At 54.4% G+C, this 23273-nt stretch overlaps 10 protein-coding genes across 10 annotated transcripts in view; 5 read left to right on the top strand and 5 right to left on the bottom strand.

The window, feature by feature from the left end:
• Nucleotides 1-133: 133 nt before the first annotated feature.
• PHACADRAFT_88840 (uncharacterized protein) lies at nucleotides 134-399 on the bottom strand (the record flags this gene model as incomplete). Its single annotated transcript, XM_007393291.1, has 2 exons — nucleotides 134-196; nucleotides 280-399. Coding segments are annotated over 2 exons (183 nt in total), but the record flags the coding sequence as incomplete, so codon positions are not given.
• Nucleotides 400-977: 578 nt separating this feature from the next.
• Nucleotides 978-3101, bottom strand: PHACADRAFT_251977 (uncharacterized protein). The gene is made up of 6 exons (XM_007393292.1): nucleotides 2956-3101; nucleotides 2662-2897; nucleotides 1960-2584; nucleotides 1802-1907; nucleotides 1459-1747; nucleotides 978-1405 (listed from the first exon to the last, which is right to left on the bottom strand). The coding sequence occupies exons 3-6, from the start codon at nucleotides 2168-2170 to the stop codon at nucleotides 1151-1153; spliced, it is 861 nt and encodes a 286-aa protein (XP_007393354.1). The 5' UTR covers nucleotides 2171-2584; nucleotides 2662-2897; nucleotides 2956-3101; the 3' UTR covers nucleotides 978-1150.
• Nucleotides 3102-3442: 341 nt separating this feature from the next.
• PHACADRAFT_206866 (uncharacterized protein) lies at nucleotides 3443-7477 on the bottom strand. Its single transcript, XM_007393293.1, has 8 exons — nucleotides 6943-7477; nucleotides 6713-6879; nucleotides 6630-6654; nucleotides 6200-6580; nucleotides 4750-6141; nucleotides 4520-4691; nucleotides 3534-4444; nucleotides 3443-3461 (listed from the first exon to the last, which is right to left on the bottom strand). The coding sequence occupies exons 1-5, from the start codon at nucleotides 7352-7354 to the stop codon at nucleotides 5513-5515; spliced, it is 1614 nt and encodes a 537-aa protein (XP_007393355.1). The 5' UTR covers nucleotides 7355-7477; the 3' UTR covers nucleotides 3443-3461; nucleotides 3534-4444; nucleotides 4520-4691; nucleotides 4750-5512.
• Nucleotides 7478-7573: 96 nt separating this feature from the next.
• Nucleotides 7574-9175, bottom strand: PHACADRAFT_116598 (uncharacterized protein). The gene is made up of 6 exons (XM_007393294.1): nucleotides 8892-9175; nucleotides 8803-8837; nucleotides 8720-8748; nucleotides 8295-8671; nucleotides 8098-8217; nucleotides 7574-8043 (listed from the first exon to the last, which is right to left on the bottom strand). The coding sequence occupies exons 1-6, from the start codon at nucleotides 9042-9044 to the stop codon at nucleotides 7732-7734; spliced, it is 1026 nt and encodes a 341-aa protein (XP_007393356.1). The 5' UTR covers nucleotides 9045-9175; the 3' UTR covers nucleotides 7574-7731.
• Nucleotides 9176-11134: 1959 nt separating this feature from the next.
• Nucleotides 11135-13142, top strand: PHACADRAFT_116600 (uncharacterized protein). The gene has a single exon (XM_007393295.1). The coding sequence runs from the start codon at nucleotides 11156-11158 to the stop codon at nucleotides 12302-12304; it is 1149 nt and encodes a 382-aa protein (XP_007393357.1). The 5' UTR covers nucleotides 11135-11155; the 3' UTR covers nucleotides 12305-13142.
• A 170-nt stretch (nucleotides 13143-13312) lies between these two features.
• On the bottom strand, nucleotides 13313-14212 carry PHACADRAFT_251987 (uncharacterized protein). Its single transcript, XM_007393296.1, has one exon. The coding sequence runs from the start codon at nucleotides 13575-13577 to the stop codon at nucleotides 13329-13331; it is 249 nt and encodes an 82-aa protein (XP_007393358.1). The 5' UTR covers nucleotides 13578-14212; the 3' UTR covers nucleotides 13313-13328.
• Nucleotides 14213-14384: 172 nt separating this feature from the next.
• Nucleotides 14385-15966, top strand: PHACADRAFT_251989 (uncharacterized protein). The gene is made up of 8 exons (XM_007393297.1): nucleotides 14385-14506; nucleotides 14571-14635; nucleotides 14687-14749; nucleotides 14799-15001; nucleotides 15052-15180; nucleotides 15235-15359; nucleotides 15421-15594; nucleotides 15655-15966. Exons 1-8 carry the CDS (start codon nucleotides 14432-14434, stop codon nucleotides 15817-15819), a joined length of 999 nt encoding a protein of 332 aa, XP_007393359.1. The 5' UTR covers nucleotides 14385-14431; the 3' UTR covers nucleotides 15820-15966.
• A 1161-nt stretch (nucleotides 15967-17127) lies between these two features.
• PHACADRAFT_90326 (uncharacterized protein) lies at nucleotides 17128-18362 on the top strand (the record flags this gene model as incomplete). Its single annotated transcript, XM_007393298.1, has 3 exons — nucleotides 17128-17288; nucleotides 17496-17739; nucleotides 17805-18362. 3 exons carry the CDS (start codon nucleotides 17128-17130, stop codon nucleotides 18360-18362), a joined length of 963 nt encoding a protein of 320 aa, XP_007393360.1.
• A 333-nt stretch (nucleotides 18363-18695) lies between these two features.
• Nucleotides 18696-19769, top strand: PHACADRAFT_159079 (uncharacterized protein; the record flags this gene model as incomplete). The annotated part of the gene is made up of 1 exon (XM_007393299.1): nucleotides 18696-19769. The coding sequence occupies one exon, from the start codon at nucleotides 18696-18698 to the stop codon at nucleotides 19767-19769; it is 1074 nt and encodes a 357-aa protein (XP_007393361.1).
• A 1168-nt stretch (nucleotides 19770-20937) lies between these two features.
• The window catches only part of PHACADRAFT_251994 (uncharacterized protein), a 3478-nt gene continuing 1142 nt past the window's right edge, over nucleotides 20938-23273 (top strand). Inside the window, exons 1-3 of the mRNA XM_007393300.1 lie at nucleotides 20938-21040; nucleotides 21101-22296; nucleotides 22353-22756. Coding sequence (XP_007393362.1) covers nucleotides 21120-22296; nucleotides 22353-22756 — 1581 coding nt within the window. The 5' untranslated portion in view covers nucleotides 20938-21040; nucleotides 21101-21119. The remainder of the gene's footprint in view (nucleotides 21041-21100; nucleotides 22297-22352; nucleotides 22757-23273) is intronic.

The raw sequence follows: 23273 nt of genomic DNA on the forward strand, positions 1-23273 counted from the left end.
AGCGGTTGTACCTGTGTGGTCGCCGGTGATCTCGCGCTCTAGTAGTGGCTTGCGATACAGACCTCCAACGCCCACACTACTGTAGGATGAACTTCAAGTTGGCAATACCTTCATCCTCTAACCTCGTTAGTATTCATTCAGCCAGAGTGAATGCGCCGAGCCCTTTCACATAGAAGCCGACGGATGGCTGCTTCCACTGAAACGGCGGTAGAGTCCCCGGGTAGAATCTCTGTTAGTATGTCACACATGTCCTAGCAGTGAGCTCTAAATGCTAAGTACACCGTATGACTGCACCCTTGCCTCGTCTAACTTCTCTTCAGTCAGCTTGGCAATCTCCCCAAAGAAGGCCTCGCCGACACCGTAGTTTCTGTGTTCTGGAGAGACAAAGAGATCTCCAAGCTATTTAAAGTTAGTTACACGTGGAGAAGTTGTGAACACATACGGTGTCATAGAGAGGTTCTTTCGCAGCTAAATGACGAACCCCAGTATCGGAACTACGGACCGCAACAATTGGAGTCGCTCACAAGTTCAGGCCTCAGGAGTAGTCTATAACCAGTCCGCAGCCTTCTAGGTAAGAAGACGTATTAATGAATCCCTTTTGAGGCATCTAAGCACATGGTTCATACACGGACGGCGACTAACTTCAAGGTAGTGGCCTAGAAGGCATGGGTGAGCAAAGAGACACACTCGAGAGCACGGAGTAGATTAAATTCTAAGGTAGGCCTCATGCATGAGGCCTGCCTCAAGTTGCGTACTACGTGGGTGGTAACAGGACGAATAAAGAGCGATAGCTCGCAGGCTGGGCGTTCGATGTGATATCGATATTTTGTAATCAGCAATGACAATACTAACAGTGGAGACAGTCCACAGTCCAAGTGCCTTCGCTAGCTTGAATCTGATGGTAAGCTCCCGCGCACTTATCAAGACAATACCAACCGTTGCACACGTCAAATCAATAAGCTGAGGCGGCCAGAGACGTTGAAGTCAGGTTTTTTTAGACCCAAGGATAGCATAGCTTTATGCTACATTAAGATCGTGTCCGTTTCAGTACATGCAACTGTCCTAGTGCTAGATAAATGCTATGAATACGCAAAGACAGGAATGGTGATCGTTCGAGAGGTGATACAGCTATGGGTATGAATGAGAAATATCAAAAACGGTACGGCACAGCCGGCTTCTCCGTGTCACTGTCCTCTGCCTTCTCCATGGCGATGCAGAAAAGGACCTTTCCCCAAGGCGCCTTGTCCGCGCCTTTGCCTTTTGCTCGCTCGCAGCAGACAAAGCGAACGGGTTGCCCGTCCCAGTACTTGAGCAGGTCCATCGAAAGGCCACATGGCAGACGCAGAATGATGCTCTCCGAACTGAAGTCCAGATAATGATGGCAAAAGTCCGCCGATATGAGGTCCTGAAGGATGGTCAGCATGAGGTGGTACACGACCGAGAAGGACTTCCACGTACGTTCGGACCGAAGACGACATCCCGGCGTACATCGGAATCCTTGAAATGAGCTTTCCGCTGTTTTCTGTGCGACGGAGGTGTTACTTCAAGCCGTCTCGCAGTACCACATCTCGTCCGAATCCGTGTCATGTTCTCTACGATGGGCTTGTACGGCGCGGGGAACTGTGGCGGCTCGTCGCCATCATCTAACCGAGAGTGGTGTATGTGTGGCATGGTGGCAATGAACGGCGACATGGCCCACGGTCTTGACTTCGACGCGAGGTCTTCTTGCAAGGTGGGGTCAACATATCTGCGATCTGGGTTAGCCACAAGTCCACGTTAACGAGTGACAGAGCGGGTCTACTTCATAAACTTTAATGCCGTACCGAAGCCCCAAGGAAGCTTAAGCGGTCTGTCGAAGACGTTGCCAAAGATAATGTCGTCTGCGGAGTGCGTTTGCAAGAAGCGACCTGGAAATATGTTGAGGCAATGGATGGAAGGAATGTGGCAGTAGAAACAAACCTTGAATCTGTATACTCCATGTGATCCCTTTGCGGTCTTGGTGATCAAAGTAGGGACTGTGTGTTCGTCCCTCGTCGCCCAATCCCTTTAGATACAATGCAACCTGCCCTTCGAAGCCGGAGGACTTGATGTGTAGTGGGACGTCCGAGTTAACCTCGAGAGGCGACAAGTCATTGAGGGATGGACCAGCTAGGAAGCGAAGTTGGGGCATGATAGCGGTTGTAATGAGGTAAGTAACGTAGAGTGGAAGTGTGCAAAACTCGACCAAAGCAAGTGGATTAAATATAAGGAACAGTGTGTGAGACAGACCAGCTACCTCGAAGGGGAGAGTAAAGAGCCACTGGAGCGTAGGATCAATCACGATGCCCGTCTCGGTTGCACTGCTAGCGTGTGTAACTTCGACCCCGGCTTCTGCCGATTAACCGTTTCAGGAAGTTCCTCGTTGTGCTGTGCAGCTGCGGGACACCGATCGTGAGACAGTGTGCTGAACGGCCTCCTCGGACTGTGAGTTAGCGGCATTAGTTGGTAGAGCTGCCAGTCCCCCACATCGTGATAAGGCCATATCGACTCGCCATTCGTGTATCGTTGGAGACCGTTTCTACATTGCAATCTCGTTAACGATATTCTTTGTTTGCGAGAGACGTCATCCAGAGCATCAGAATCGGGTCAGCATTCGCTCAAACTGATCGTAGAAATACCCACTGCAGCGGACGTATATCTGACGATTTGCTGCGCACTTCCCGACGTCTGGGAGATCTGTTACAAGAAAAGGCAAGTGGATACATTCTCAAGATCTCAATTCCTCTCACACTTAGACATTTGGCTGCGCACAATCCGTGCGGCGTCATTTGCAAAGGCCGGGAAGGCGGTGATATTGCAGCGTCGCGAGCTGTACGAACACGACCAGTACCCTGCGAGTTAGCACTGTTGCGTTGTATCTTGATGATGTCAGTCAGTGGTAGTCAGCATTCGGCCTTAACGCATATCTGTAGTCACCTCCGACCATAGCGCGGTGTATCCAAAGTGCGCCGTCATTCAACTTTGACTTGACGTTGATGTTAGCGCTACGGGGAGGATTAAGCAAACATCTGAACAGGTCGTAGAGATGAACGTGAGTGCAGAATCGTTGCACATATAGTATTCAAGAGCCTCCAAGCAAGTAAAAGACATGGGCTGGATGTCCGGGGCGGGAGACCGCTTGAAGCACCAAGGGAATGGGGCGGGGGAGGAGGCGGGCCCATGACGCTTTATGACGCTCGGTGATTGGCGGGGGTCGGGCTCAGGCACAACGGCTTGAAAAGGCAAGTTTGGAAGCAGGCCTAGACTGTGGTCGTCCGGAAGAGGAAGGAACGTCTGGATGCATACCAAGTTTTGATACACCTCTGACAACCAAGCGTCCTCTCACCCTTGGCAGTGTTCTTAATTCACCCTCCACGACGCCGGTCTCAGCGCGCACTTTCTCTCCTTTCCCCTCCTACGTTCATTTGGTTCGAGTGGTAGAGGTGAGTCTCCAACCTCTCGTAGCCCACCGCGAACAAGGGCATCTCAACCATCTACTCATCACGTTCACCAAGATTCTGCGCAGGTTTCTCGATTCTCCCGAGGTTACAAGCAGTCATCTAGCCCGTCTGAACATCTGTTCATTCCCCACGTTCGTTACGACCTCCCTTCCTTGACCGTAGTCCAGAGAGAATCTACCGGTGCACCCAAGATTGTCGCGAAGTGCCGCTGCCAACATCTAGGTCGCTTCGTTGTCAGTAAAATGTTCACCCCGCCCGCATCCCCAGCCCCGCCACAGATAGCACGCGAGGAATCACCACTTTCAGATGATTCAGATGACACGGAGGGTTCCCAGTACCTCTTGGTGCCACGACCTTTTTCATTGCGCTGTACGCCCGTTCCCCCTCCGGAACCTAAGCACAGCCAGTGTGGCGTGGTGGTGCAATTCGCATCCTCCGAGGCTGCGAAACAGCGAACAGGTCGCCGTATCCGCTGGACCATCCTCTTAGTACCACTAGTTCTGGTGCTTATTACGGCTTCGACACGATACATATCCCATCCGGTCATCCTCGACGCCTTCTCTGCCGATCAAGACTCGATGGACTGGCAGACATGGTCGTCATCTCTGCTGGACTGGCGACCGCACAAGCGGCATGCAAGTCCTGACCCCATGCCTCAGGGCAGTGGAGAGACCGGGCCAGTGACGATTGTCCTCCCGGTGCCCACCTCTTCCGAATCGTCTGTGATACTGTCAACCTCGCCAACGCCCACGGCAGGAAGCAGTGCCGACCAGGCTCTGCCTACCATCCCCTCTGCACCGCCAGTCCTGCCCACGCCGTTCCCGCAACCGCTAGATTCGACTCTGTCGAGGAATTTCACCACGGAACAATGTTACGACTTCTTCATCAACATGACCCAGCAGTCAACCGCCCTCAGTTCGTGTCGACCTTTTTCTTTACTGTTAGTTCAGTCAGCCGGATTTGTGCAGGTTCGCTACTCTTTCAACAGTGGCTGCGGCCCGTCTACTTCGTGAGATATCTTATGTAAAGTTTTTTACCAACAGGCTCAGGAGAATATTACCGTACTGAACGACATTATATGGGGTACCTGCAACACCGACACCGATTTCGAGCAATGCGTCTCGAACATGGGCTGGTTCGCTGATAACTTGCAGGATGTCTGCGAGGAGGACCTCAAAGCACAGAACGCCATCGTCACGCAGACACAAGCTGGTGCGCGTTATCCCGCTGTGTTCATTCTCTTCTCTTATTTATCATGAGCCCACTCCAGGTTTGCTTGCGTACACCCTCATGCGCAACGTCGCATGCCTCCCGGACCAGTCGACGAACGCGTACTGCTACATCGAAGCCGTGCAGCAGGACAGCCCGTCTGATCTCTACTTTTACACGCTACCCTTTGGCATCTCCCTCCCCAATAGCACGGTGCCGAGCTGTTCTGCGTGCACGAAGAGCGTCATGAGCATGTACTCGCTGTGGCAGAACCTGACGGCACTTAACGAGGTGTATGACGGCGCGGCGAAGCTGGCGAACGAGGCATGTGGGAGTGGGTTCGTGGCGGTCACGGGCGCGGTGAGCGCTGCTGATGGAAGGGTAGAAGTTACATTGTCTGCGTTCGTGGCGTCGCTGCTGACGATGTTGTGGGTGCTTAGTTGGTAGCAGAGCGATCTCCGAGCTGCATGTCTTGTCAATCCGACATGGCTCATTAACTTCTTTAGTGAGCCTTATATTTCATTTGTTATTCGCGTGTAAACTGCCCACATGGACTTCTGCTCCCTGGTCTCGGTGGATTTTTGTCTTCCTACCCTTGGTCTCCGCCTGCGTTACCTACACATCCTAGCTATGTATATGCTTTTCGCCTCTCGAGATCTTACACTTCGCACAATATGTTTAACTAATCCCTGCTGCATTGTGTAGAATACTACCCTCATGCAAAGATGCATTTTTGGGTTCTAGGCTGCTAAACATATATACAAGGTCCAAGAACAGACAGTATGATTATAATACATGGAACAAAACACTAAAGTCCACATCGTTTATCGCGATGTCGCAAGTTCGGCGACCCAGCGCCCAACGCTCTGCCACGTCTCATCCCTTACCTTCTCGTCCCACCAACCCATCATGAGCACGTCGTGCGGGGCGTCCCGCACCCTGATCGTGTGTACGCGGACGCCGTCACTCTCCATCGCGCCGATGAGCTTCATGACCTCCCGCTCGAGGCGCTCGGCGTCGCCGAGCACGACACATGTCCGCGGGAACTCGGAGAACAGGCTCAGGCCGCGCGGGGACGCAATAACGGGATGCGAGAGCGACGGGCTGAGCTCCATGCCGGGCGTGACGGGCGTCGGCATGCCAGGGCCCAGGACGGTACCGGGGTCCGGGCTCGGGGGTACGCTCGCGATGGTGCGGAGCTTGTCCATGAAGTCTCCAGTGAGCGCGTCGATCGTCAGGTCCTGCACGCTCGTGGCGAAGACTTCACCGTAGAAGGTGCGCAGCACGCGGTGCGACGCCGGGCTCACGTATGGGCTGTGCATCATCTCGAGCGGGTGGTGGCCCAGGAAGGTGCGTTGCAGGAGAGCACGGGGTTCGGGTGTGTCAACGAGATAGTCGGTCGATTCGTGTGGACGTGGTATGTAGGAAGAAGGGGTATCAGGAAAAGCATGTGCTGTGTGGTCAGGATTTATCAGAGTGGATACTGGCTCGTAAATCGGAAGGGCGCTCACATGGGTCGCACGAAGGAGAAAGTAATAGGAGACCATCTGGGGGCGGTAGCTTTCCCTCGTCTCTGATCCACCGCGCGAGAGCTAAGACCAGGTTGCCTCCAGCGCTGTCACCAATGAGCACAACCTTACATGACTTCTTAAGATAAGTGTTAACTAAATTCGGGGTCCCAAGCAGCTCAGCCCGGCTGTTTCCCCATGGTTCCAGGTAAGCGTCGTTGGGATGTAGTCTGCCACGGCGACTTATGAATGGTCTGTGGTGGCGCGACAATTCATCCAGGTCTGGCAAGCATTGGTATTTGCGCAAGACATGAGCATAAACCGCTGCAGCGTCTTGTACAGCCGCGGGGAAGGGGGCGTGTTGTAATAATCTATATTCGACGGCTACAAGAGGTCACGGCCGGCAAAACACAGAATGGGCGGGTGCACGTACCATATATCTCGTCGAAAGCCTTATCCTGGATATTGGGTGAGCATCGCAGGGTATAGGGACAGTTGAAGTGAGCGCCAGCTCACTTTTACTAATCTCCTGGGTATCTTGGAAGTGCTGGACTTCTCGTGTGCGGACATGTGACAATAGCCTCCACCATGCAAAAATATTGCAACGATGTGTTGTTTTCCACCAGCCTCTAGATCTATGTGTGTATCTTGTTTGGGCTCTCGCTTGGGCTCTTGGTTGAGTTCTGCGTCAGCCAGGAAGTAGGTAATTAGATGTTCCTCCCTGCCTATAAAGGGGAGGAACGCACCTTTGGGCATCTCCCTTGGCCAAACAAACGCCCCAACTCGCTTGAAGGGCACCTCGTCATCGACTATGATGCCCGATCTGAACTGCTCAGGCAGCAGGTCGGCCCATTCGAACCTCGTTTCCTTCAGCTCCCGGTCTTTGCATGCCTTCTCAGGGTTGCGTGTGCCCCAAGTGACCCCCGCGAGTTCCGTTACTCGATAAACCCGCCTAGTGAACTTGACAGAGATGACCTGCTTGATGCCCCAGCTCTCTCGGGGTTTGCGGCGGGGTTGGACGGTGTAGTACATTGCCCACCAGGGTACGAGCAGCAACGTTGTGAGAAGCCGCTGCACGACGTATGCCGTCTTGAGGGGTTCCTTAGCGTAGGGCATTTCCTCGAGGTGCGGAGGCACCGTTTCTTTCGTGCGCCCCATGTTGGCCGTGATGTGCGTTCTCCGGGTTTGTCACCTAAAAGATTGTGGAATGCAGAAGAGACCTAGCATATATGCAGGCAGGTGAAAGTGGCGAGAAGGAATGAGGATGAAGATTGATGGAAGGCATGTGGAAGCCGTGCCCTCGAAAAGTCTGAGCACCCACGAACGCTGCGCCGGACTCGGAGGCATATCCCGTGTGGCGCCTGGATATTACAACTACCCACAATTTGCAATGCCAGCTCCCAGGGAAGGGTGCGTACAGCCACAGAAGATCGTACGACGAAAAGTCATAATCAAGATAGGACGTCATGGCGGTGGTCACTGTCTAGCAACGCCACTGGATCTATACCTATTAATTACACGGGTGCCCTACATGCCTACGCAGCAGGCTGACTGGACAAACCACTGCCTGACCACACTCGATGTCGCCGTACAAGCTCCGCCACAATATCCTCCTCTATCTCTTTCGTTGGATCCGCCGCAAGATCTATCCGAAGCCAAGACTCTGAAAATTTCGACGAGTCCGAGTCTCCACCGCTCTCCGTCTGGGCTGGCTTGCCGGTTGCCGGCGAGACGAACACGACTTGGTATTTACGCGTATGTAGCTCATTACCAATAACGACCTGGTGGCCATATCTTGCGAGCGCAGCCCGCGCTTTAGGTATAAGGAGCGCATCTTCCGTTTCAAGCTGTATATGGATAAGCTACCCCGGTTCGTGATTTGAGGGATGAGTTAGATCTACCTTGAAAGATACTATGTAGCCCCCTCTTGTCCATTCTGTCACGAGGGGTTTCAGGATCTTGGGCACCTGGTCCATTTCGATATGCAGGCTTCCCTTGCCCGATTGGATTTTATGCTCGCTCTGCCGCAAATCGTCAACGTTGGCGTGATTGGTAGGCGAGATCAATAGATGTAAAAACGGGAGGAAACGAGACATACCATCTTCTGCCGAGGCAAGAAAAAATCGCTCACGGCCGCAGCGAGATAGAACATTGCGTTCCGGCCGAGTGGATACAGCTCCTTGCTGATGGCGCGAAGGAGCCAGAGATAATCGTTTACGGTCACAAAAGTAAGCATATGCAGCGTCCCAGCCCCCTGCACCCGCTTGTACGTCTTCAGTACCTCGATGAGCTGTGGACGCTCCGCAGCCTTCACTTGGATGTCTGCAACGTCATCTACGTCGAGGAAGTCGAGGAAGGGATGTGTGGAATGTGAATAGTGTCGACTAAAAGGCTGTAGGCTGAACTGGCGATGCATGAAGATGACCGCATAACCGGCTTTCAGGAAGTATTCGGCGGAGGTTGCACCTCGTGTACCTGGCAGGGATCAGACGACATATGGACGGGGGAAAAACGGCAACAGACCGGCACTGAAGTTGTCCAAGAATCGGACCCTATCAAGGCGTAGTGAGTGCAGCCTCGAGAGAGCGTGGTGGGACGGTGCTCACACATTGAGCTCGAGTGGGACGGTTGTTCCTCCACTCTACCGCGAATGAGGTTAGCCACACAGAGGATGGTCCAGAGCTGTGGGACGCACAGTAACCAGAACGACCTGCCTGTTAGCCTCTTGCTGCCTCTGCACCCATTCCCTTACCTGTGCAACGTCCGCCTCGAGGGATGCAGGCGGAAGCTGGGTCGCAAAGTACCTCTCGGCTGAGAACGAAGTGCTCTGGCTCTCGTCGTTGGCCATATGTGCCTTGCGTGTAGTCCGGGTATGTTCTGCCCTATGCTATATATTCGAGCCTCGGGCAATTCACTAGATCTTTGGATATCACGAGTTTTTCGGGTTTCTGGATTTCATGAGCGGGAGCCATCATGCAAAATGACACGATGGCTCAGCTCGGTCGCTGGGCGTCAGTTGCCGTGCATAAATCAGCCGTGACTGGGTCTGCTTGCATCTGCACGCCTCTGTTCACAGACGGCAGTACACAGCAGCGTAGACTTCACTTTTGAGTGCCTTCATTCTGTCTGCACGCGAGTTGACATTGGACGCTAATTCAACCTGGCGAAGAAAGATTTCTTTGACATGCTTATAACGCTGGCCCCGTTCACAGTTCAAAACCGGGTGCTCATCTGCGAGCTACCGCCGCCGCCCAACCAGCTCCACAATGCCTATGTATTTGCCCAGGTTAGACTTTAAAGTGCCGAAGTTATCTACCTGGACTTCGCATATACTGACGAGCTGGGTTGCGACGACTGAGGCGATATGTCCAGCCCTGTAGCTAAAATCACGGCGATTCGTCGCAAAGCCTGAAGCTTGGAGGATTATCAGGAGATCTTCATAGCTGACATCTGTCTCCTCCAAGGAAGTTCCACTGCTTCGGTTGACTGCACTGTGACAAGCCGTCTACGCGGTGCAGCACAGGAACTGACAGGCCACGTTCTCGCTATCTTGCGCATGCACCGATATTCGCACTCACTAGCTCAGCTGCTGAGCATTCCAACCGGTATTCTGCCCTCTGGACAGAACGCTAACAGCCACCGTGTGGCGCACTGTACCCTTCGCATCTTCGTTCAAGCATGGCTACCCAACTTGGATAGTGTATCAGTCTCAGCCCGGTTCCCATCTTTCCAAAGGCTAGCCCTCAAAAGTTTCTCTTCTCTATCCTAGCCAGGCGTGTAGCATTAACGGCCGCCCGTCCTTCTCTCGCGACGAGAAGTGGCATCCAGAGACAGACAACAAAATGATTGCACAGGTGTATCGACATCGCGGAAGAGCTGCCATAAGAGATAGTTACCAACGCTTCGGCGGACGATTTCTTTCTGGCCAACGTGACCAATTTAAAAGTGCGTGTGTGTGTCAATCTCTCTATTGTTGTGTGCTGCAGGTTGACATGTTGCACGTAGAGAGGAAGATAACGTGCGTCAAGTCATTGCGCAGGTCAATCTGACGGTCTCGGGGGGTGGCATTTCACATCGCGGGCCCGCGTGCTGCAAAAGAACGACCCGGTGAGCGAAAGCTTCCAGTATCGCCGCACTTAGCTGATATCAGTTGTAGACCCTAGCAACTGTCGATGTGCGAGAGAGCTGACCATTCAGCTATCCACTGGAGTAACTTTAAGTTGCGCAGACAGGCCATCTAGCTATCTTTGCTTGGTGTTGTTCGTGACGGTTGCCAGCGTCAGGAATTATGTGGTAGTTGAGCAGAACGTCATCTCGGTCAGTTACAAAGCAAGGCGGGCTGAGTTCGATCGGCTACGGTGCGAAGGGCTACTTACCGACCCTCGTGCAGTAGCTCACCGAGCTCTGAGTGAATTGCTAACCCATCGATAGGGCGCTCGCACGGCTCGAGCGATTCAGAAGATGACCAGCCCTTGGTCAGCTTACTTTTGATAGCGTACCGCAAGGCCGTGCTGACGCATCGCTGGATGTGACTTTGGATGGTTATCGCTGGGGAAATGGCCATGTATCTCATCGACGCTTAGCCAGGCTTGGCCTAATATGAGAATGTTCGTTGTTCTAGCAAAACACGATCCAGACTTCGTCGGGACCTCTGCCTCGGGCAGACTATATGTAAGCTCTTCCCTTGCAATGGCCTGTAATCTTACTGCCGGGGTGGGTCGCCTCGGCGAGAACGCGTTGAGTTGGCGCCTGCCTGCACATAGACGCAATGATGCCGTATATCTACGCGATGCGAACCTGATCCTCTCCTATATTGTTATCACGTCGACTTCTTAGCTGGCTGCGATTCCGTCACTTGCGCACTGTCCTTGTGCATAGCTCTCACAATATAGGTAAGAAGTTAGGGGGCACAACGCGCGGCGAGTTAGTACTGATGCTACCCTTGTATGACAGCAATTAATGGAGCTGCCCTGGCCAAACGTACCCGAGGGTGTCAAATCCTCTACTATCAAGGTCAGGGACCTGGACATGCACTTCCTACATGCAGGGGAGCGGGAAGCCCCTTTAATTCTTCTCCTACACGGCTTTCCTGAACTCTCGTACTCCTGGCGAGAGATTATTGTCCCGCTTTCGCAACTTGGCTACTTCGTTGCCGCACCCGACCAGCGTGGATATGGCAGGACCGTGCGTCCAGCCTCGCAGGGCAAACAGGTTGCCTACGAGGACGAGCTCGCACCCTACCGCATGCTCAACCTTACCCAGGACATCGTCGCCCTCGTGCACGGTCTCGGATACGATACGGCTGCGGCTGTGATAGGGCACGACTTTGGCTCTCCCGTTGCCGCGCACTGCGCTCTCATTCGCCCCGACATATTTGCCTCTGTCGTGTGCATGTCTGCGCCGTACGCAGGGCAGCCGCGGCATCCAACCGTCTTCGGCGAGGAGCATCACGTACTCGCTCGGGACCGCCGGGGCGCATGGGCGACACTGAATCACCACCTCGCGTTGTTGCATCCGCCAATGAAGCACTACACGACGTACTACAGCACACCGAGCGCCAATACAGATATGTGCAACCCACCGCAAGGCCTCCAAGCGTTCCTTCGTGCGTACTTTCACATGAAGAGCGCGGACTGGCCGGGCAACAATCCCCACCCGCTCGAGGACATATCACAGATCCTGAAGCTGCCGCACTACTACGCGATGCCTATCCAGCAGACGATGCCCGAGGCTGTGGAGGCACATGCGCCCTCGCAAGTGGAAGTCCTCCGCAATAGCTGGCTGCCGGATGAAGAGCTGTCGGTATACGTCGACGAGTTCGGTCGGACGGGCTTTCAAGGAGGGCTGAACTGGTACAGGGCCCAAGTCGATGCCAAATATACGGAGGATTTAGGTGTCTTTGCCGGGAAGAAGATCGAAGTCCCGGCAATGTTTATTGGAGGAGTGAAGGATTGGGGCGTTTACCAGAGTCCGGGTGCGCTAGAAAAGATGAAGGAGGTTTGCACCGACTTCAGAGGAATCACTCTTGTCTCAAACGCAGGGCACTGGGTGCAACAAGAACGTCCGAAAGACCTCTTCGAGGCACTGAGCGGTTTCCTAAGGAAGTAATCTGTTTACCTTGATACTTGTATGCTATCCAAACAGACACAAGATTCACACAATGCATGGTAATCCCAGTGTTCAACACCAATGACATTGAGCTTTGTCACAAGTTACAGCTAAGTCCTATCGAAGGAGCCAGCCCCGTTCTCGTAAGTCTCATGCCCAAAGCTCCTCCTCGAGTGAGGCAAGAGCGCGACGAGCGGCTCGAGCGAGCCGAGCCCCCTGAATAGACCAGAAGTATCAGATAACTCGTCGACATCCTGCGCAGAGGAGGACTCACGTAGGCACGGGGAGCAGCGGCCTTGACCTTAGCAAACTGCTCATTCGCACCCCCCGCCTGGGCAGTCGCGCTGACAGTCGCGTTGGCAGCGCCCGCGTTTACAGTCGCGTTGGCAGCACCCGCATTACCAGTCGCGTTGGCAGCACCCGCAACACCAGTCGCGTTGGCAGCGCCTTTGTGGTGGTGGTGCTTCTTGCCAGTAGTGGTCGTAGTAGTTCCATTAGCAGCAGCGCTGATGGTAGGGGCAGCAGCGTCGGCAGCGCTAGCAGTCACAGCGGTAGAACCGGACGTGGCGGTAGAACCAGATGCAGCGGTAGAGTCGGATGCAGCCTGGGCGGCGGTATTCGCGGCAGCACCAGTAGCAGCATCTCCCGCAGAGTTGTTACCGGCAGCCCCGGCGGCCTGCTGGACGACAACACAGTTGCCGAAGCCACCAGCAGTGGTGAAGCTGGCCAGGCAAAGATTGCCACCCTGGCCGCCGGTACACTTGGTACCTGATGGCAAGGAAACGGCAATCTGCTGCGAACCGACGCTGGTAGGAGCCTGCATTTACATAGTGAGTACGATGCGGATACTATAACTAATTATGTGGGCACTAGCCTTGTCTCCATTCTGCGTCACCGTCGCAGGTACGAAGTTCGTGCCAGCTCCAGATGCGTCAACAAGGGCGGTGACTTGTCTCGAGCCATCTTGGCCACTATGAGCATGAATCAGCGATCTCCCAGAGTGTGTAGGTAATGACCAAGGCACTCACGCATTGAAGTTGGTGGCGGTGACAGTGAAAGTACCGTTCGCGGCGGCTTGGACAGGAGTCGAGGTGTTGATAGTGTTTGCAACGTTGACGTTGCCACACTCATTCGCCGTTGATGGCCTCTGAACGTCGCTGCGCGCGAATTGCCCACTCACACCGAGCGCAGGTGTGATGCCGGTGTGCGCATTTGCCCGGAGGGAGATGGCCCCGAGAAGGAGCGCGGCAACAAGGTAGAGCTTGGAGAACATCGTGACGAATCGGCTTCGTGGAAGGAGAGCTAGAGACTTGGGCAGACGCGTCTTCCGGGGCGACTAATGTCAAAAAAGAGACGAAAGCTGAAGAACGGGTGGATGGCCAGCCAGGTATCCTCGATAGCTCGCTGCAAGCAGCTGTCCTCGTCAAGAGGCACTGGTGTGAACGGAAAGAAAAGGGGATGGTGTACTTGCTCCCCTGCCTTTCTCTATATATGCTCGTAGGCCCGTGTCGTATGGGGTGCGGAGCGGTCTCGTAGCAACATGCGCATTGTCCCCTAAAATCAGGACAACCGGTCGAAGCAGGGTCAATTTTCTGATAAGTCACAATGAAAATCAATGAACAAGTAGGAAACGAGGCGCGTTGGGATGGTATCAGGTAACGATGATCACTAACGATGTGTGTTGTAAGTGTTGTACGGCGGGGAGGCGGGCGTCAGCTGCCGATACCTGAGGCCTGAAGTGCCAAGCGCTTTATCAGTTCAGCAGTTATGGTCGGCCTATTCGCGAAGTGTAATGCGTCCTATATGACTGGACACTGTCCGACAGCATATTCTGGGCGTATTGCTAACCATAGCCCATGATGAGCAAGGTCCACAGACTAGTTGAGACTAGCTGCTGCCAGCTGTACCCCGAACGATCGCTTTAAGAGCGTGCGGGGGCGTCAAGGCGCCCACATGATTTCTAACCAGCCAATGTGACCAGCCGCAAATGGATGCGACGTTCTCGCACCGCTCAATCACAATAGAGGGATAAATACGCCCAAGGACGTGTTCGTTGCAGGCATCCTCTGCGTCGAGCGTTCGCTGAATCACCCACATCTTGTCGACTAACTTGCACTGACTCTTGCGATGGCCGCTGGTAACGAACAGACCGAAAAGAAGCCACAGTCGAATGGTCTTCCGCCACCCCCGTTCGAATTGCCCGTACGTTGCTGCCGTATGGCAAGTGCCGTTCCGCCAAAACCGTTAATGGCTCTCTGCTTTTCAGTATCCCGATAAGCCGGAGCTGATCACGTCGAACCTGCTGAAGCTGGTGGAGCTAACTCCCAACGAGTGCGATTTCCCGGTGTGCGATGTTGAGCAATCCTGACAGAGAGGGTGTAGAAGACACAAGTTCCTCCTCAAGAACCTTGTACGACACATGCACGAGTTTATCAACGAGACGAGGTGTGTTACGATGGTTCGCAATTTGCCGGCCTGTCTAAGTCCTCCATAGCCTTACGACAGAGGAATGGATGACCGCAATCCAGTTTCTGACTAACGTCGGGCAGACGTGCACACCAATTCGTCAGGAGTTCATTTTGCTGTCTGATACGCTTGGTGTTTCTGCTCTCGTGGATGCGCTCAATAACCCTCCGATTAATGGAGCGACGGAGAGCAGCGTATTGGGACCGTTCTTCACAGAGGACGCTCCGGAAGGTCCGTTGTCCGTTTTGAGTTAAGCACTTACTTTATAAGTCGCATTGCAGTCGAGATCGGCGAATCCATCGCGTCCGAAGGCAAAGGCGATTATATGTACGTCGAGGGCCGTGTGCTGTCTATCGATGGAAAGCCGATCCCGGGTGCGACCATCGAGACATGGGAGACGGACGGGAATGGTGAGTGGACATGATTGGCCGTCATTGTGGGAATGTTGACATGAGGGTACGCAGGTTCGTATGACACGCAGTATGAAGTTCGCGAGAAGCCGGACTGTCGAGGTCGCCTACGCACAGGCCCGGACGGAAAGTACGGCTACCGCGCAGTCGTGCCCGTTTCTTACCCAATTCCTGGAGATGTAAGTGCTTTCTAATATCATAGGAATCGATGTGAGGCTCATGACCCGTCGGAACATATAGGGGCCCGTCGGCGAATTACTCACTGCCATGGGGCGCCATAACATGCGACCTAACCACCTGCACACCATGATTGAAGCCCCAGGATATCAGAAGCTCACCACTGCGTTGTATCCGGAGGGTGACCAATGGCTCGCTAGTGATGCGGTTTTCGGTGTCAAGAAATCCCTTGTCGTGGTGCGTGACTGGTAGGACCATCAAAAAAGGGAGCTCGACGACCTAATTTGTGCACTTTAGGGCCTGAAGGAGGTCAAGGATGACGCCGAAGCTAAGAAACGCGGTTTTCCCAAAGGTGGCGCCTTCAAGCTTCTGCAACACGATCTCGTATTAGTCCCGACGAGTGAATCACAAGCTGCTCGGGAGAGATTCGCTGCGGAGCGAGCCAAGAACGCGCTGGCGTGAGCCGTCACGGCAAGCAGACTTTGCAGCGGCGACTTTGTTATGCAAGCACCTCGAGGCACTTCGGGGCACTGTAACAGTAGACACAAATGGATTGTAAATGTACACTCGCCGGAGGAACCGAAGTGACTGAATAATATCTATACTGCCTCCATGTACCTGCTGAGATTCCGCAGCCCAGAGCGTGACCAACTAAGGGTGATCATCGCTGTAGCCGGGTCTGGCTGAACACGGGGACGGACTCCGGAACTTCTCATTGTCAAGTATCATTCGTCGGTTATCTCATGGACGGCAATGTGCGTGCTGCCACCGGCGCTGTCTTTTGCGACCCGGGGTAGATGGCCACCGCATGAAGACGCGTCTGTGGACGCGTCCGCTGCACTCGCGTTACGCGTGTTCAATGTCGGGAAGTTACGTCGCGCGTGCGACCCGTCCGCGGACATTACGGTGGTTATTGCCATCGCGACGTGAGATGACGCGGGCATCTGAGCATGTCTAGTACCTAGTGCAGGGCGATGACGAGCTGAGAAAATCGATGACGCGAGGACGAAGCGAGGCACACGCTGAGGCCTTTTTTAGTATCTTGCTGACGTGCACCTAGAAGGCGGGGCATGCTCGGCAACTTACCGCGGGGCGAGATTTTAGCTATAACCTCGCAGCTATCGGGAGCAAGGCTCAGGGCCATGCGTTGAGAGAACCTTCGATAGTCGATATCGGAGGAAAACGTGGGTGCCGAAGAGACAAGGCATCGCCTGTACTCTTTTTACGGGTGATCGTCAGGACTCTGGGCTGTGAACATACCGGTGGAAAGGGAATGACGAACCTATTCCGTCATGAGCAGAGATCGATTGAGTCCGGGAGTTTAGGCCTGTTCACGCATTGCAGGGTGGATTGCGTTGTGGGATTGAGGATCACAAGATTCCTCAGCTTGTGATATGAAAGCTGTTCGGACAGCAGGCCAGCACGCCATTGTCAGCTGAAGTGCACTATCTGCAGCCACCGACAGACCCTCGGAATAACTCGGATAGCTTTCTACACATAACACACAGCATTTGCAAGCAATAGGAGCTTGCGCGCGGCGCCGTAGTGTCTGAGAAAGAAAGGCAGTTTATGGGCGCTTGACGAGGCGGACGAGGCCACGGTGGACGCGATGGGGTAGACGCGGGGCGCGTTGTTTACTGCTATTTGTTCCGCGCTCGTCTCTGGATTTCCTGGGAATTACCTCACATTTTAGACTCTCACCTCTGGACAGCGATCTCGCATTGGATGGGCCTCCCTCCCTTTCCCTCTCTATCTTCGTAATTTTGAAATATGGGTATCTCAGGCCTTTTGCCGTTACTCAAGCCCATCCAGAAGCACAAGCATCTTTCAGAATACTCGGGACAGACCATCGCTGTTGACGCTTATGTTTGGCTACATCGGGGGACCTACGCCTGTGCTACGGATCTGGCTACCGGGAAGAAGACGACCAAGTAAGTTTCAAGCTTTCATGAAACGTGTAGGAACGGAGTTGGACATGTGGGATGAGTGCGGTCTCTTCCAAACACGAGGTGGTAATTGTGGCCAGCATGAGCACCAGCAGTGCAGCTTCGGCTCTCGCTGCGTAATATGCGAGATGATGAGCGCATACACCCAATATGAAGAAGCTCTAAAACAGCGCGCTGACGATATGTGTCCAGATATGTCAACTACGCCATGCACAGAGTGAGGCTCTTGAAACATTACAACATTATCCCGTACATTGTCTTTGACGGCGGTCCCCTGTCAGCCAAGAAGGGCACCGAGTCTGACCGTAAAAAGAAGCGCGAAGAAAACCTCGCACGCGCGAACTCACTCGCGGCACAAGGGAAGCACACCCAGGCTCGTGAATACTACGTCAAGTGCATCGACGTCACTCCTCAAATGGCATTTCAGTTCATCAAGGTGGGCGGTTTGTGAGACACGTTCACGCATATTGCTGATCATGTCTCTGCGTCCTGATCTTTCAGGCACTACGCGCAGAGAACGTGGCGTACGTTGTCGCCCCGTACGAAGCCGACGCACAGATGGCATACTTGGAACGCATTGGCCTTGTCGACGGCATCCTCACGGAAGACTCCGACCTGCTCGTGTTTGGATGCAAGTCTGTCTTGCTCAAACTTGATACAGTCGAGAGCACGGTGATCTCCATCTCTCGACAAGATTTCGCATCACTAACGGCCTCATCCGGTGGCGGTATCTCCCTGCTCGGCTGGTCAGATGTACAGTTCCGAGCCATGGCCATTCTCAGTGGCTGTGACTATCTCCCGAGCATTCCTAGCGTTGGTCTAAAGACGGCCTGGTCGCTTCTCCGCAAACATGGCTGCGTAGAGAACGTAATACGGGCTCTACGGATCGAGGGCAAGAAGTCTATACCGCAGGGGTACCTACAAGCTTTCAGACTAGCTGAAAAGGTCTTCCTCCACCAACGAGTGTACGACCCCCTGAAAGATATGCTCGTGCATCTATCTCCACTTCCTGATGGCGAGGACTGGGACGAAGAGAAAGAGGCGTATGTTGGAAGGTAAGTGCTTAAGGACTTATTACGTTTCAGTGACGAACTGACAGCTTGTCGTGTGTAGATACATTGAACCTTCCCTGGCGAGAAAAGTGGCGCAGGGTGACGCGTGCCCTACAACGCTTCTTCCCATGGTGGACATCAATCCGACATTCGTTCCGCGGGCGCTCAAGCCAATACCATTGAACAGCATGAGCTCCGACATTGCGAGGTGCAAAGGAAAGGAGAAGATGGCGATATCGGAGAAAGTTAGGAGAGAGAGTATCTTGACTTTCTTTAGTGAGTTACCATCAGTGTCGCCCATGATTGCTGTTCAAGTCTGACATCGGTATCAGCCCCAAAGATGCATACTCGGCCAAACACTCCGCCGCAGCTTACTACCCCTCTGACTGCCGCCCTCCCCGAATCGACGAGACCCCTTGCAGGCCAGTCTAGTGGAAAGCGGACTCTGACGGAAGTGATGGAGCATGATATGGCGTGCAAGAAGCAGAAATGCAAGGAACACGACTCGTTGAGCACATCGACTCGTAATGCGCCGCAGGGCACTAGTTCTAGGTTCTTCGCTGGACCATCTTCGCCCAAACCGGGCAAAGGTTTACAACGCCATATTACGCATGATCCTTTGGGTACAGAGTCCGTCGCCGGACCGTCCGGCTCATCGCAACTGGGCAAGAACAAAGAGAATATTCCCTGTCTGCCATCCGAGGACGAGGGCGAGGAGAGCGAGACATCGATGGAGGAAGCTGCGGACCCTGTTACGCAGGAAGACGGCTACATGTCACCATCTCCTTCCTTCGCGAGGTGGGACTCGCCCGAGCTATCGTCGCCCGTGCGGCCGCGAACCCGCCGCGCAGTTCCTTCGGAACCGACACAAGACCTGGATGAATGCAAGAACAACTTCGACGAGTTCGATGCAGAGGTGCTTTCCAGCCCTGGCGAGGCGGCCCAAAAGCGACATCGCGCAAGGGGCGTCGGCAGAGTAAGCGCATCCCCATCTTCATTTCACTCAGCCGGGAATGTTCTCGTGCACGGCACCCCTACGCCCAGTAAGAAGACGCGCAGGCGTGCAGACAGCCCCGCCCGCCACGGGCCTGATCTTCGCGATATCTTCGAGAACTGGAGCGAGGGCACGAGCGACATCGATGAAGAGGATTATGAAGACTCGATGGGGACGGTGGCGTCCTCGAGCGAACCGGTGACGCCTGATAATTCGAGTCAGCGTGTTGTCAGCGTGCCTGCAGACGACGGGCACGATGAGGCGACCGATGATGATATCGAAGAGTCTAAGAGGCAAGCTTCAGCAACGAAGAATGACCGAATAGCAAACGGCTGGTGGGAACGTTGGGCATGCGCAGGGGTGATCACCAGAAACAAGCAATCGGTATGTTTAAGCGTTGTGCATGTGTTTAGAGCGTGATATCTGAGGTTGTACGTCAGAAACTCGGGACCTTGCGACGTCGCGAAACGACAGTAACTTCGGACGGACGTCAACGCCCAAGAGAGTCGACAAGTGCTGCGAAGCGCACACCGTCTCGTCAGGATCTGCGTCCAGCGAACCGGAAAAGCCTGCCCTTTATGCCTCAGATGGCGGCTATTCAGAGGATGGGGTCCGCGGACGACATCAACGACGCAGCGCGGCCCGGCTCGTCAGACTCCGAGAGAGGGGTTATTCTCGACAAGAAGGCCAGGCTGGCAGAGTTTCGGTGAGCGATCGCTCATTTGTGCTACCGCATTGCGAGCATGACTTCATTGTTCATCCCCTAGATACGTGGCCGCCTAATTGTTCCGCGTCCCCGTTGTCCGTCGCTAGCAGCGGCATGACTGCTGTTGCTCGCATGCCTCGTCATCGACCCAATCGCGGTGCGGACGCCCGTGCAAGCACATACCCATCAGGCCAATCTGTGGGCGGAATCGATCCGTACCTGCGACTTCTGGTGTGGCCATGTGTACTGTATGGAGGAGGTTCGTCCGAGCATGATGCTGACTGCTGAGCACGGACGTTTATATGTGAGATGTGATTATGAGTTTTTGAATGGAAAGGTTCCAGTGCCTCGACACTGTTCTTCCTTCCCAGGGTCATAAGCACAAATTCTGGGGAGGGCTAGATTATGCCGCGGAGCAGAAATGGCTGTGAACACGCACGCAGGAATGTCCCAGGAATGGTAGGCGACAACGTGACATGGGTCTTTCGGCGGAGACGCCGGACACGGCATTGCCTCCGCCCGCCGCATCCGACGACGTTGACGCTGATCAGACGTGTCGTGTCTGAGCTGCACCGTCTGGACCGCAGGTTGGGCTGTGCGATGGCGGGTTGGGGATGCGGATGTGGTGGAAATGACGGGATGGCAAGATGGTCGGGTGAGTTGGCGGATTTGGCCATCTTTTGATTGTGTGTGAGGATTGGACAGGGAGGATGGAGATTGGGCTGCGAGAGCACAGGCAGTGTTCTGGCTGTGAACTGCCATACAGGGAGCAAGCATCATCTCTTGTTCTGCTCCCTGTGCGCTCAAACCGACCAGATTCTGCATCTATATGAATTCTGCCTTTTCCTTGGATGACCCGTTCATTCTCCTACCAGTCATGACCAGGCCACGACCCTCGTCCTATATCATCACCGACCTCTGACTGCTCCTTCGTCATCCCACATCCGCCTCAACACAGACCGCACTCAGCCGCAGTCCGCATCTGGTTGGTCGCCTGTCTCCTCGTCATCGTCCCGACTGTTCATTGACGCGTTCGCCCGCCTAGCAACTCGCAGCTAAACTTCATGCGTGGCGCGCTCTTCAACGCCTCCCCTGCCTCTCGCCCCTCGCCCTCGATGCCCCTCAACGCTCCCCTGTTCGATGACCAGCTCTATCATCAATACCAGTACGCTGCCACCAGTCAACGCTATCATCAAGGGTCGTACCCCTCTGCGGCCAGCGCTTCGATTCTGGGCGGTGCAACCGGAGATTCGCTCACCTCGTACGGATCTCGTCAATCGTGGTCCACAGGTTCGCAGCATGGTTCAGACTACGACTCTCCCAACAGCACCCCATACTCTGAGTACGGCCCGCCGCTCGAGCAAGAGTATTACTCGAATGCAAACTCGACATCCTCCACCCAAAGCGTAGCCTACCCAGAGTCTTCTCAGCGCACGCATGTCTCCAACTCGGCATATAATACTATGTACAACTCGCGCTACTACAGTCCTTCCACCGGCAGTGCCATGTCGTCCAGGACGTCCCGCTCTCCGGAGGAGGAGCTCGCCTCATACAGCTTCACGGAGTCTTCACACAACCCGAGCCCTGTTCTTGGTGCTGAGAGTGCGCTCAGAGGAGGGCGTAGCTCGTGGCAAGATTTTTCCGACACATCTTACGATCACCTCACCTCAACTTCGTACTCGAGGTCCCAACCTTCCGCCTCTTCCCAACTCGGTGGTCTCCCCGGGCTGTCCGGGAGATCGCGTCCCCCTACTCAGCAAGATGTGTTGTCCTCCTTCGTTGGCAGGCGCGACTCGGCAACGCTCCCGTCACATTCGTCTCACCTGCGGCTACCCGGAAACCTGGGCGAGCCTGGGAACCCCGCCGTTGTGCCGCCTCTTGTCTATGATGGCGAGGAGTATGACGACGAATCAGAAGGCAGCCTGCCGTCTGCGAGCGCAGACGTCTACCGCTCTACCTACCAAGCCGTCCAGTCCTCTCGTCGATCGTCAACTGACGAAATGGCCGGATCAATCTCAGGCTCGAGCGGTGGTGATAACAGCGTCGAGCCCCGCAGCCCGACCCCTCCCCCTGACTCAGCCTTATCCTCGCCTCACATGCTGCCAGAACGCCAGGGTGGTGAGCGATCAAAACCGACTCAGCCCAAGAAGTCGAAGATGCACCAGTGCACCGTCTGCCAGAAGTGGTTCCCGCGCCCGAGTGGTCTGGCGACACACATGAACTCGCACTCTGGTGCTAAACGTGCGTAGCGCTGTTTTATCGTTGCTGTGCAGGCGTGTCTGATACAATGAGAACAGCGTACAAGTGTCCCATTCCGAACTGCACGAAGAGTTTCGCCGTCCGCTCTAACGCGAAACGTCATCTCCGTACACACGGCATCTTCCCTTCTTCCGACCACCCGACGGCTCCGTCTCAGTTCACGGTGGGATTCGATGCCCCTATTATATCAGAGGTACACGAGGTCGGAAAGCTGCCGTCTAAACTGCGCTGGGTCCCCCAGAGCCTCGCGACGCGCACAAATGTGGAGTTTCTCCGAGACGCTCAGTCGGATTCGGACGAGGAGTACCCGCCATCGTGCCCCGTCCTCTCGGTCCCACTCCCTGCGGTTGTGCCCTCCGAGCCCAAGTGGAGCAGCGACGACTTTGAGGACAGGAACTCGTACGAAGACATGGGCGCGAGCCCGTATCTCGACTCTCATCAGGTACGCGCTTCCCCTCAAACCTTGTTTATGAATTTGTCACTCATTTAACCCGACCTTGCTACAGTGGAGGGCGCTGCCCGGCCCCGCTATCGTCAACCCGCCGTCGCTCTGAAAATTGTTATCCCGTGCTCTATCTTAGTGATGCGATTATTTCTTCTACGTTGACTTGTCCCGCTAATTTTGTGCCGCTGCGGGCGCATTCCTGGAGCTGTTCTTGTGGTATACCCATCATGTTGTAGTCGTACTCCATTGTTCCCCGGGCTGACTAGTTTCTTCTTCTTTTTCTTCGTGTTGGCCGCTTGAAACCTTCGGATTGGCTGATAGATCGCGAAACTCGATGATATGTTACAGTAGTGTTCGCTTTCTAGTCGACTACACATGTTCCGCAATGCGTGGCTGTACGTACGCTCCGGATGCCGTGCGGCAGAGTATCAATAGAAAAAGTGTGCGGATGCAGCACCGGTTCGGACTCTTAATGCCCCATTGCTAGAACGACGAATGCTGATGTATGAGATTT

Source organism: Phanerochaete carnosa (assembly GCF_000300595.1).
Source record: "Phanerochaete carnosa HHB-10118-sp unplaced genomic scaffold PHACAscaffold_3, whole genome shotgun sequence".
Lineage (NCBI taxonomy): Eukaryota > Fungi > Basidiomycota > Agaricomycetes > Polyporales > Phanerochaetaceae > Phanerochaete > Phanerochaete carnosa.